A 14,164-nucleotide genomic window follows, 5' to 3' on the forward strand; every position below is an offset into this window, starting at 1 on the left:
CGAAAGAATAGAGGAGGCTGACAGGCTCAACTCCCCTCCTCCTCTTTGGTAATTAAGGAGGTGAGGATGCAGGGGGTGAAGAGGAGGAGGAGGAAGCATAAGACCTATGCTTCGAGCTCAGCTGTATGTCAAACACGATCATTATGTCACATTAGCGTTTGACTTGGTTTTGAATGCTGTTTATAGCTGGAGATGTTGACAAATGGCGGCCGGGCTGACTGCATGATCTTGGATGAGATGTTTTTGTGCTTGATCATGACAAATTGTGTATCTGACAGGTGTATTGTGTCACTACCGATGCACCGGCACGTGTGCGTACAACGTGGTAGCGTAGAGAAGATGTGTACATGTATTAACCCTGATTGTGACCCATCCTGTGGTTCTGATTGGCTGAGGAGGCAAAGAATAGAAAATGATACAGTCACTCCGAGGACCGAATTGTAGCGGCGGGGAGGTGGAGTTGAGTGGATTGTGGTGGGGGGTTGTGGGGTGGCGGGAGGGAGGATGGGGGGGGGAAATAGCCCCGCTCATCTTCCTCTCATTTTCTCCCCGCTACTACCCAGCAGAGTTTCTATGGCAACCCCTCAAAAAGCGGTGTGCAGTGAATTGTGGATTTGAGATGCTCGGTCTGATTGCGGCGTGTGGAAGAGATGGCTGCCTCTTTCGTCAGCCTTTTCCCCCCCCTTGTAAGAGGAAATTGGTGGAGAGGGCCAATGAAACGGCACACTCCATATGCTTGCTTTCATGTTGGCGCCAGTCTTGTGTGAGATGCTCACGAAAAACATAAAAACAAACCGAAGCCTTACATTCAGAACAGAGGGCCCCCTGCGGAGATGCTCATCACTCCTGGCAGCCTCCAGGCCGCAATTCGGCTCTCCAAATATCCAAATATGTCTGACCGTGCACACTCACCCTTATGTTTCGATATCAGCTGATGAGCCGCTGATGACAATTCATTTCTATGTTCCACAACCATGAGCCGCGTGTTATTGGTTGTTATTATGGCCGACAGAGACACAAGGACATGCTGCACAAATCACGCTCTGCCTCCCTCTCTGGCCTCTACCTGTGTGTCATCCCTGTGAGGTCTTTGTCAAGGCGCACAACATGCGTACGGATGTGTCTGTGTGTTCAGTGTGAACTCTCTGAGTGGCAGCACGATGCTTGTAAGCTGTGCCAGTCCCCATTAGCATCCCATTATAAACCAGCATGATCACTCGTCACTTTGAATGCCTGCTGCAGTGTGCTCTGTGTGTGTGAATGTGTGTGTGTGTGTGTGTGGAGGGGGGGAATCACAGTCAAATGATTGCGATGGCCTTGTTTCAAAAGAGCATAGAAAAAACAGCAATGTTTTGCACTGTGTACTATTCAATTTCAATGTGTCTGCAAGTGTTTGGTTTGTTTGACCCAGATTTCTCACCTACCCCACTGTTGGTAAATTGGATATCCGGAGGCTGCCTTGTGCAACTATTACAGTCAGAGCACGTGAAGTGAACAGTGCCATCTGCTGATTGGCTCCATGATGCACAGTAGTTCTAGTACAATTCAATTGTGATTTAAAAGCATGTATGCATTATTGTTTGTTTTTTTTTTAAAAACTGATTACCAAATTACCATTCATTCATTTTCTACCGCTTTTTCCTCACGAGGGTCGCGGAGGGTGCTGGAGCCTATCCCAACTGTCTTCGGGCGAGAGGCGGGGTACACGCTGGACTGGTCGCCAGCCAATCACAGGGCACATACAGACAAACAACCATTCACACTTACATTCATACCTATGGACAATTTGGATCCGCCAATTAACCTAGCATGTTTTTGGAATGTGGGAGGTATCCGGAGTACCCGGAGAAAAAAAACACGCATGCACGGGGAGAACATGCAAACTCCACACAGAGATGGCCGAGGGTGGAATTGAACCCTGGTCTCCTAGCTGTGAGGTCTGCGCACTAACCACTAGACCGCCGTGCTGCCCCCATTACCAAATATTACCAAATAAATAAAAACTCCTCTCTCCAGATAAAGTGTATCCATTCCTTCGGGATAATCCACATCATTGCTGTCAAGTTCTGTGTCAGATTCCACATAGAAGCTGCCTGTGGATTATCCCGAGAAATATCCCTAGCAAGATGGACTGCAGAAAAAAATACACTTCATGCATTACGTACATGTACAGGAGGTATTTGTTCAATGCAAAACTTCAAGTGGCTTAATATGTTTACTGCATCTGCAAAGACTGGAGTTCACAATTTTTGTAATGTTTTCATTAGTCCAGCGGCTGCACGGTAGTTGAGTGGTTAGCACGCAGACCAAGTTCAATTTCACTCTCTGTGTGGAGTTTGCATGTTCTCCCCGTGCATGCGTGTTTTTTTTCTCCGGGTACTCCGGTTTCCTCCCACATTCCAAAAACATGCTAGGTTAATTGGCGACTCCAAACTGTCCAAATTAGGTATGAATGTGAGTGTGAATGGTTGTTTGTCTATATGTGCCCTGTGATTGGCTGGCGACCAGTCCAGGGTGTATCCCGCCTCTCGCCTGAAGACAGCTGGGATAGGCTCCAGCACCCTCGTGACCCTCGTGAGGATAAGCGGTAGAAAATGAATGAATGTTGAAATGCAATTTCCTTTCAAAGTCTGAGATGCGAGATGTCACCAGACTTCAGGGAATGTGAAAAATACATTGTATAATTATGACATTATGACATTGTGGTACTGTACTGCTATGTACAATAATGCTATGCAATGCTATCTAACTTTTTCCTTCATGAAGGGAAACTCCCATGAGCTCTGAATTCATTTGCTTTGGAGGCGTGGTGGAAGTTGAGCATAAGTACTGTACGTATTGCGTCATGTTCTCTGATGTATGTATTACGTTCCTTTGTCAGTGGGAAAGGGTCCAACAGTCAATCAAGCAGAGCTCTTAACAAAGTAGCACAACAACATTTTTACAGATTTTCGAACTCACATAAGGCGCACCGGATTACCAGGTGCATCGTAGATTTTTATGTCAAGTCAAGTCAAATCAACTCAAGTCAAATCAAATTTATATAACCCTTAATCACTAAAAGGCCTCAAAGGGCATTTACAAGCTGGAAACAACAACAATAATGACAACAATAGATGACAATAGACGACATCCCTTGATGTGAACCCCCATTCGGGCAAGGAAAAACTCAAAACCCATTTTGGGGACAAAGAAACCATGACCGCAGATAGGCAACATATGACACAATATGCTGTAAGTATATACAAAGTGTTCGATTCTGTCAGGGCGAGTTCCAATGCTGCCTCATACTATGAACTAAATGCAAAAGTGTAAAAATAAGTCAAGTCGTCACTTGGGGGTAAGCAGCTCTAAAAACAGGGGGTGATTTTTTGGGGGCAGTTGTCTTCAAAATTTCAGGAAATAATCATTTTGAATGGGGCAGCATGGCGGTCTAGTGGTTAGCGCACAGACCTCACAACTCGGAGACCAGGGTTCAATTCCACCCTCGGCCATCTCTGTGTGGAGTTTGCATGTTCTCCCCGTGCGTGGGTTTTCTCCGGGTACTCCGGTTTCCTCCCACATTCCAAAAACAAAAACATGCTAGGTTAATTGGCTCGACTCTAAATTGTCCATAGGTAAGAATGTGAGTGTGAATGGTTGTTTGTCTATATGTGCCCTGTGATTGGCTGGCGAATCCAGTCCAGGGTGTACCCCTGTCGTTTTCACCCCGCCTCTCGCCCAAAGACAGCTGGGATAGGCTCCAACACCCCCCGTGACCCTCGTGAGGAAAAGCAGTAGAAAATGAATGAATGAATGAATCATTTTGAATGGTTATCATATTTCAGATGACGAAATAAGTAGTTATTATCTGGATTACTACTCTTGTTATAATTAGTATTCTCTTTGTGGGCTCAAGAACCTTTTGAAAAACGGCACAGAAAGGCAGTTAAGGTCAAAGGTCATTTTGCAATAGCTGTATTAGTTTATAATAGTAGAAAAATGTTGTGTTTTTTGCAGCACTGTCGTTTTCACTTTTCGGCATTGATGGTATTATTGCTGCCGCACGTGACTTTTCATCGTCCGCAATCACGTACAAATATCCTTCACACATGCCTCTGATCAAGCTGCCTCTCCTCCTCGGACCTCTGTGGTCTGCTTTGTATCGCCTCCCGGCCTCTCATATCCGCCATTGCCCCCCCCCCCCCCCCCCCCCCCCCCCTACTCTCCAGAGTTTTCAATGCCTCCTGTCCAGTTCTGGAGGAATTTTGAGTGTCTCTATAGCCCCCTCCCAGAAGATTAAGCTCCACCACACTCACCCCCCCTCCTCCTCCCTTCATTCCTTTTCCAAGTATGCCCCCTAAGAGCTGCTGCATTTTTATCTGAGCCCGGTGATTGTGACGGATTGGCCGCATGACACACAGACACACATTTGTGGACGCACACCAAGGGGAGGTTGCTGTGTCTGGGGAGGGACCAGACAGCAGCAGGCTCTGGGTATAAAACCTTGCCACGATGAGGCCAGCGTCCTGCCCTGAGCTGGAGAGTACCCACTTCCTCTGTGACTGCAGGACACCGTAAAAGCGGCAGCAGACCTGAACGACCTCCGCAGCCTCCGACAATGAACGACATCTACAAGGCAGCGGTACGTCCACACACGAGTCAACCAAGTTTGCTTTCTTTTGCTTTGAGCTCACTAAAACTTTATGTTGTGAACCTTTTTTATGATTATGCCTTAACACTGTCATCTATTTACTTTCAGCATGGAATATTTTTATGAGTGTTAGTCTTGAAGGGCCCTCCATCAGCAGCCGGTGTCAATCATTTCTAGATGTCGGCGCTATCAGAACCGATAGGGGTCACTCAGGAGGCCATCTTCATTCATGGCTGCAAATGGAACAGTCCAACTTCATATGTGCTAATTTGGGCTGGTTGCTTGTGGTCCTCTGGTGCCAGAGAGGGGGCTTCAGGTTTAGATAACCCAACCCACCCCACCCCACCCCACCCACAGGGCTGAATTCCAGCATTATCTGAGAGCTTGCAAGTCTGTCCACCTCTGCCTGGACCGACAGCCGCCTACCTCGTCCTCTTCCGTCCCCCGAGGGGAGGTGCAGCTGAGATAGTGGAACCACATAGGAATGTTTATTACGCATGTTTGCGTGGATGCATTCTTTAACGTATATCATCCCCTTGAGACAGAAGAGGTGCGTTTAATTTATAGCGGACAGACAAAACAGACAGACAGAGAGACAGTAACTCTTACATAAGCAGCTGTCTCCTTCTCTCAATCGAGGTAGCTTTGCCAGGATTACTGTTCTATTGTTGCGCCAGAGCCACAAGCTATGCTAATTTAAAACACTGTGTATTGTGTCCTTTATCTATAGTTCCTGATCCTCCTGTTTATTTTTAACCCCGCCTTTTTACTGGCTCGCTCTTGATACGTAGATTCTGTGTTTAGTCAGGGATGGCCCCGCGTATGCGGCTAAAAATATCACCTTTTGTCGGCAGAAAAGTGATTAATGCCAAATTAGAATTAACACAGGATTCATTGAAACATTGCGCTATTTTCTGCTGATTTTCTGCTGGTTTTTGTGTTGTAAAATGACACACAAATCTGTAAATAAGAGTATATTTGCATTTGTAGCATTTTACCAAACTAAATTATTCATTATTCTGTGTCACTTGCAGGTTGAGCAGCTGACAGATGAGCAGAAAAATGGTATGAGCATTGTGAACCTTTTACATTAGTGCACGTGAATTCAGTTCATTACAAAAATATCTGAAATCAAATGAGTTGTTTATGAATTATTATATGAATGTCTATATCGCTTTGTGTTGAAATGTGTTGGCAGAGTTCAAGGCCGCCTTTGACATCTTCGTTCAGGATGCGGAAGATGGCTGTATCAGCACCAAGGAGCTGGGGAAGGTGATGAGGATGCTGGGCCAGAACCCCACACCGGAGGAGCTGCAGGAGATGATCGATGAAGTGGATGAAGATGGTAAAGTTTACTCTCGCGGGATACAAAAAAAAAAAACGGTGTAGCTGCTATAGTGAGGTAGACACGTGCCAAGAAAACTACATTTCTTTATACAGGGTCAGGAAAAATGATGTGACATATTTGTAGGTTAAATAAAAGGCAAATAAAGTAAAAGTACATATAATGCCATACTGTTTCATTATGTTTTAAAAATTGATTTTCGTTTCAATACAGATCCAGTAGCTCTGAAGTTGGTAACCCATAACAAGACCGCTTTTTTTTTTTTAGCTGGAACGGGATCATGTCTAGCAAGATTGAAGTGCAAACGGAATGCTCATTGTGTTGCAGTTACAGATTCGTTTGTTTTGATAAACGTTTCCACAATTAAAGCACGATGCTCACCTGTCCAATTCATGGCAGCAACTGAAAAAAAAACCCAAAAACAAAAGCATTATAAAGAAACAAAGCAAAATGGCATTATATGTACTTTCGAAAATAAAAACACTTTTGTGTTTCTTTACTTTATTTGCCTTTTATTTAACCTACAAATGTGTCACATCATTTTGCCTGACCCTGTACTTCTACTGCACTTTTAAAAAAAGACTTCTATCACCAATTATTAGTCAAAAAATATGCACGTTTAAGTTTTACACATTTCGTTGCTTATCATAAGCATTTTCACGCAAACAAAATGTCTACATGAACAAAAATACATATATAAGCCATTGATAAAACCAGTAACGGGAATAACGCCATTACTTTTCAGTAACGGGTAATCTAACTAATTACTTTTACTGTCAGCATAACTGCATTATCATTTTCGACACCCCGTTACTGCACGTTACTGATGCCGCCTAAAAATATATCACCGACTTCATAACTAATCTGCAGCGCAGTGAGAGTGTGAGAGTGTTGCAGAGCGACAAGGTAGAGGGTGAGATAACCACATAAGCAATGAGGATTGGCTAAGGTTTAGTAAGATTGCATCTTCAGCCAATCAGAGAACTTGGGTGGGCGGGTGTTTAGAGCATAGTGAAACATGGCGAGTGAGGAGGACTCTAGTGAGAAGACAGACACTACTTAAACCTTTTTGATATCAAAGGTAAAATGTATATTATGTCCCCCCAAAAAACTTTGTCCACATCTTGTGTGAGCAACCCAAACCCACAGAAACACGTCAACTGCAATAAAAGCAAACCTCTGTAATGGTACCCATCTTTGCTGGGGGGGCAATAGTTACTTTTACTGGTAACTTTTGTAGTGGAGTAACTCAGTTAGTAACTCAGTTTTTTCGAGAAATAACTAGTAACTATAACTAATTACTTTTTTAAAGTAACGTGCCCAACACTGGATACATGCAAGTAAATGATAATGATACAGTATGTATTATTTTACAACAGGCTTATATTGCATTCTCACACAACAAGTCCAATAACCCCCAATACAAATCCGTAATTAAAACATGGGCCCGAGTTGCAGCCGTAATCCACGCCGAGCGAAAACTCAGCTCTGAACCCCTGATGTCACTTCCTGTCCACCCCCACTCACCTCCCCCCTGGCACCGGAACGCATTTACAGCACTATAAAAGAGCATGTGTATTATTTATGTTAATTTTTGCCCATGAAAAATGAACACCTACAGTGTTTGTTAAGTGCTAGGAAGACACAGCCATCCCAATGAAAGCGGACATTGTGTTGTCACTGTTTTGATGTTGCTGTTCTTAACGGAAGTAGCGTCCTTCCAATCGATGCAACTAGGAAAGGGGAAAAGGTAGTGTTTTAAATCATCAAAATACTACGGCAAGATACTATAAGTATTTCATGTTATCATCAGTGTACTTGTTAATGCATGATCACGGCATGTATATCAAATGATGCAACATTGTTAGAGGCTTTTTTTAGAAGGCTTTGTCATCAAAATAGGTACCCTCCCTTGTTAGCTAGCTCATATTAACTTGTTTTGGTAATGGTTTTATTTCATTTGAACATGCATGAGATTACAATTGAGTGCATCACATAATCAGTTCACAGTTCCACATTTCCAAAAGGAGTAGGAAGAAGCAAAGCTTATTAAATCCTCCACCTCCATCTGGTACTTTTACAATCAGTAACTGTAATTTGTTCACTTCCTGCTTTCGTTTTTTTTTCTTTTTGTCACGTACCGAAGTACAAGGTGATATGACCATACAATGACATAATGGGTACCATAGTAAGTGTCAATATAGTGATATATATAGCACATTATGACTGGTGCAATCAGTAACTGTTACATTTGTTCACTTCCTGTTTTCTCTTGTTATAATGCACAGAAAAGGAAAAGAAATGTAGTATGTGTTCATGTTTCATATAATGATTTTGGATGACCTGATGTGCAGTTTTACCTTTAAATGGCTTATTTAATCTAACAAGTGGGTTTTGAGGTGAGTTTCTACAGAGTCCAAAGACCAGAGGGACAGTAGGAGATCATTCCAAAGACGCGGTGCCACTGCTTTAAAAGATCTATCACTTTGCGTGTTAAAAAAAAAGCGACAAAATACAAGAGTTTTGTGGATGCTTATCACAGTGGGTTCTGGAAGCAAATTCCCAAGATAAACAAGGGATTATTATTACATATCACATTAACTATGGTGTTTTCTTAGCAAGCACTCATAACCAATATCAGAGAAAGGACAGGGAGCTCTCCAGTCCATAAGATACACACAAACAGTAAATCACAGCTGGATTGTCACTTCATGCAAAATCACTCCTGAAAATCACACAACTGTGTACTGTTTGTCTGTGCAGGGAGTGGCACAGTGGACTTTGATGAGTTCCTGGTCATGATGGTGAGGTGCATGAAGGATGACAGCAAAGGAAAGTCTGAAGAGGAACTGGCGGAGTTGTTTCGCATGTTTGACAAGTGAGTTCTTGATTGTAGCAAGCGGCTTCTTCTTTACTCTTCCTCATCTTGAATGGAATACAATGAGAAGCACAGGTGCACTTTCCCCGTGTGGCAGAAAGATGGAATGAAACACCACCAGACTAGTAATCAAATTTCAATGCACATGCACTGACAAGTGCCAGGAAAATCTCCATAATCCTTTTTTGGCAGCCCATAATATTTCAACAGTGTGACAGAGACACCTCGAGTGAGTGTTTTTGTCCCTTCAGTGAAGCATCACAAACACTTAGACCAGTGGAGATCAAATTAGAGGTCATGTAGTGTACATGCACATTTATATGTTTTGACTGTGCAGGAATGCAGACGGTTACATCGATTTGGACGAACTGAAAATGATGCTAGAATCAACAGGAGAAGAAATTACTGAGGACGACATTGAGGAACTAATGAAAGACGGGGACAAGAACAACGATGGCAAAATTGATTACGACGGTGAGGAGTTTTTTTTTTGTTTTGTGGTAGCATCCTTCAGAAAAGGAAACAGGGCAGCAGTTCTTTTCATAGTACTAAATTACTACATATTTTTACTGTGTGCATGTTAGTCGCACAGTCAGGAGATCTGGAAGATCTGAGTTCAAATCTCCATTGAACATCTCTGTGTAGATTTTGCATGTTCTCCACGTGCATGGGTTTTTTTCCGGGTACTCAAAAATTAGGTTAGTTGGCAACTTTAAGTTGTCTGTGTAAAAAGTATTATTTGCGTGTTATTGTGTGTAGCTCCTCTATAGGAGTCCACAACTCAATACAAAGGGTCGAAAAATGAGCATGATAGGTCCCATTTAAATTAAAATTATATTCAAAATCCATTGTGAATTCATTCATTTTCTACCGCTTTTTCCTCACGAGGGTCGCCAGCCAATCACAGGGCACATATAGACAAACAACCATTCACACTCACATTCATACCTATGGACAATTTGGAGTCGCCAATTAACCTAGCATGTTTTTGGAATGTGGGAGGAAACCAGAGTACCCGGAGAAAACCCACGCATGCACGGGGAGAACATGCAAACTCCACACAGAGATGGTCGAGGGTGGAATTGAACCCTGGTCTCCTAGCTGTGAGGTCTGCGCGCTAACCACTCATCCGCCGTGCCGCCCCCCTAATGAAGTTATTATTGTAATTTATAGCATCTTTTTTACTAAGACAACCTATTGATTCTGCAGAGTTCTTGGAGTTCATGAAAGGAGTGGAGTAATCCTGCACACCAGAACATTATTTTTGTATTCCTCCATCACATCTGGAAAACTGGAAGCTGACTTGGAATGGAGCTCCGATCGACTTTGCAAGACCGTTTCTGTTGGATTTTTTTTTCTACCACCTCCTCTTGCATTGTTGTAAATACAATTTCTATTGATTGTATACTGAATTTGTGTAAATGTATTCCATTTGTCAGTCTTGTTTTCCCTTGGAAGTTCAGTTTACAGGTATATTTTCACCATGGGGTTGTGTATAACTGTACATGTACACAAAGCAGAATCCATCCATGAGTCAACCCAATGACTGTATAAGACCAATTACCAAGTTCAGTATATGTTGTGATGCACATTGCAAACACTTTTGTATGTTTGAGACACCCTCAGGACTTTTTATTCCCCTTGATCACCCTGGAAAGCATGCATTTTGTGCTTGGAATGTGTACTCAAGAAATAAACAAGAGGCATTTGTTGGAGCCCTCATTCCTTTTGATTCACTACTTTAAACTGTTGATACTATCAGCTGAAATTGAGATATGGATTCATATTTGCATTGGGTTTTTTTCTGGCAGCAAAACCTATGTTCCAGTGATTTGAGGAAGATTTGAGTGATATGTCAATAGTTTTCGAGCAGGAAGAAACATCTGGAGATTAAATAGAGATCTTGCAGAAGAGTGAATTGTTCAAACCATCCATGTTGAAACTAGTGTGTTTGATTACCTTGGAGTTGCTTATCCTTCAATTATTTTTAAATTTATTTTAAATTGGCTTCTTAATGAGAGTAAAGGGGTCTGTCTATGTTCCTTCATAGCAGTTATCAGTGAAATGTTAACTGCAATGAACAGAACTCGAGGTGGGCATCCTTTAGTCTCTGTTCATGCTTTGTCCATTGTCGTCTTCGTCTTTTGGAAAGTAAACAAACAATATATCACTATATTGACATTTACTATGGTACCGATTATGTCATTGTATGGTCATATCACCTCATACTTCAGTATGTGAAAAAAGAAAAAAAAACTTAAACTATATTGGAAAGCAGGACGTGAACAAATTACTGTTACGGTTTTGGCATGTCTAATATTTTGTTTAAAAAAATATACAGAATGAAGTCGACGAGTGACTTTGAGAAGCATTAGAAAGGAAAGAAAGGACAGGAAGTCCCACCCACAGCAGACATTGTTGTTCTGAATGCTGCAGACTAAAACTAAACTTAAAATGGCTACCAAAAAACAACACTGAAGAGTCCCGCACAGCTCCCACACATGGAGCAATAACCGGAGCAGTTTCATACTTTGTACTTTGTATTGTACTTTGTTTTTAAATAGATGTTTGTGCCATATACAAATGTGCAGCTTCCAAATTAAATTAAATTTAATTGGATTCTTATTTGTGAATGAATTAAGACTAACCGGTCATAATAGGTAGTAGGTTGACATGTTATTTTTGTTGACTGTTGATCATGATTTTTTTAATATGGATGTTTGTGCCATATATAAATGTGCAGCTTCCAAATTAAATTTAATTTAATTGGATTCTTATTTGTGAATGAATTAAGACTAACCGGTCGTAGTAGGTAGTAGGTTGACATGTTATTTTTGTTGACTGTTGATCATTATTTTTTTAATATGGATGTTTGTGCCATATACAAATGTGCAGCTTCCAAATTAAATTAAATTTAATTGGATTCTTATTTGTGAATGAATTAAGACTAACCGGTCGTAGTAGGTAGTAGGTTGACATGTTATTTTTGTTGACTGTTGATCATGATTTTTTTTAATATGGATGTTTGTGCCATATACAAATGTGCAGTTTCCAAATTAAATTAAATTTAATTGGATTCTTATTTGTGAATGAATTAAGGCTAACCAGTCGTAGTAGGTAGTAGGTTGACATGTTATTTTTGTTGACTGTTGATCATGAGTTTTTAAATATGGATGTTTGTGCCATATACAAATGTGCAGCTTCCAAATTAAATTAAATTTAATTGGATTTTTAAATTTAAAAATTTTATTGGATTCTTATCCTACTAACCAGTCGTAGTAGGTAGTAGGTTGACATGTTATTTTTGTTGACTGTTGGTCATGATTTTTTTGGTTGAGAAAAAAAACTCACATTGCCTATTACAGTGTTTGCAGTGTTATTGGTATATTGGGTATTGGTAAGAAAGCCAATACTCTTATTTCTTATTTACTTTAATGGTTCTGAGAAGTTTTCTTCCCCAATCAATTCCAACATTGTTGCCCAAATCTTCCAATTGGGTGTCACACATGCAAATAAATAATAACGACAAGAAGATGTTTCCACCTGGGCTTTTCTGTAACACTGATCTGTCCGACCCGAATTGTGATTCATCCAAGCCACTTGTTTCCTGTGGTAGCGCTTGTCTGCGGCATGCGAGTGATTCGCATGGTCAATGTGATACTCTCTTGTTATGCAGTCTACTGAGACAGGGGCTATTTATGTCTAATCATGTTAGTGCCCATGTTAGGGGATCTGGACTGACTGACTTCATGTTGACAATCCAAAGCCTTTGTCCTTATAAAGAACTATGAAAGTGGTGCATATGAGACCACAGTGGGTCTGTGAACCGGTAGATCTCCTCTTTGAACATACATGGTGAAATATCTTAGAACATTAGTCTGCTTTGTGAGAGATCGATGTAAAAGTAGCTGATAGAGAGCTTGATATGATCTGATGTGATCAGCTACCTTTTTAGCTGTTAGGAATTTCAGAGGCGCGGGGGTTGTCCAAACTTTTTCCACCAAGGGTTACTTTGATGTTTTGTAAACCATCAATATCGATATAAACCATAGTAAACCGCAATAGTGGCTTGTAAAATGTTTTGTAGCATATTTTTCTTTAATATTTCAACTCCATGCTACTAAAATATCATTATTTTTCTACAAAATATTATTAATTTATTCTCATTAAACTGCAGCATTTTTTCTTAATATTTTGACTTAATTTGTGTTACATTATCTCTATTTCTGCTGTTTTTTTTTTCAACTATTTCAATTTCCGTCTTGGATTATTTTTTTTTTATGTAATTATGACTTTGTTCCCATAATATTTTGCCTTTTTCAGCTATGTAATTTTCCAAAAATTATAACTTTATTTGTTATTTTGTTTTTTTTATATTATAACTCTGAACAATAGCATATTTTTCTTTAATATTTCAACTCAATGCTACTAAAATAGCATTATTTTTCTACAAATATTGTGAATGTATTCTCGTAAAACTGTAACATTTTTTTTCTTGTAATATTTTCCTTAATTCTCAAAAAATGAAAGCTGTTTTCTACAATGTTTTTTTAATTTAATTTTCCAACTATTTCAATGTCCTTCCTTCAATATACTTTTTAGCTACTTAATAAAAAAAATACAACTTTATTTGTTTGTTTTTTAATAATATTGTGACTTGAAAAAATAACATATTTTTCTAGATTATTATAACTTTTTGGTTATGTTTATGGTTTCGTTCATTCACTAATCATGGGTTTTGGATTTGCCAAAAGCAATGTAAACACATCACACCACATTGCTTCCTGGTTTGAATATCCAATCTCCTTGTGATGGATATGCGGAAATTTGAGGTATAAAACCAAGTGTACACTGAAGGACTGATGCAATATATGCAGTTACAGTATGCTGGCCACTTGATGTCAGCAGTCAGCTTATCAACACATTAATGCAGGACAAGGGAAATGCTTGTGTAACTGTAATATCTAATCCCATAGTAAGTATCTTCCTAACTGATAGCTGGAAACTAACTAGTTGACACAGATGATTGGTGATGATTGGCAACAATCTGACTGATATGAACGGGATGCGATGTGTGTTTTGTGACATTAGTGGTCCATCAACCTTGCTCCCCTGTCATCACCACTTAACCGCCATTCGATTACCATTCAACTGCAATAATGACATGTTGGCAAATACTCAACATTGTATCAATTGGCTACAATAGTATTTGAAAAGTTGCAACGCTGGTGTGTACGGCAAGGAAGAGGTCGAGTAGTCGTAGTGCTCTCTCCGCCATCAATGGGAGGCCGGGCAGCAGCAGAGAGGA

At 40.5% G+C, this 14,164-nt stretch overlaps 1 protein-coding gene across 1 annotated transcript; it reads left to right on the forward strand.

Annotated features, from left to right (window-relative positions):
• Positions 1–4,378: 4,378 nt before the first annotated feature.
• Positions 4,379–10,665, forward strand: tnnc1a (troponin C type 1a (slow)). Its single transcript, XM_058051287.1, has 6 exons — positions 4,379–4,624; positions 5,668–5,698; positions 5,832–5,978; positions 8,742–8,856; positions 9,194–9,330; positions 10,066–10,665. Exons 1-6 carry the CDS (start codon positions 4,601–4,603, stop codon positions 10,095–10,097), a joined length of 486 nt encoding a protein of 161 aa, XP_057907270.1. The 5' UTR covers positions 4,379–4,600; the 3' UTR covers positions 10,098–10,665.
• Positions 10,666–14,164: the final 3,499 nt, after the last annotated feature.

This window comes from Doryrhamphus excisus, chromosome 16 (genome assembly GCF_030265055.1).
Source record: "Doryrhamphus excisus isolate RoL2022-K1 chromosome 16, RoL_Dexc_1.0, whole genome shotgun sequence".
NCBI lineage: Eukaryota > Metazoa > Chordata > Actinopteri > Syngnathiformes > Syngnathidae > Doryrhamphus > Doryrhamphus excisus.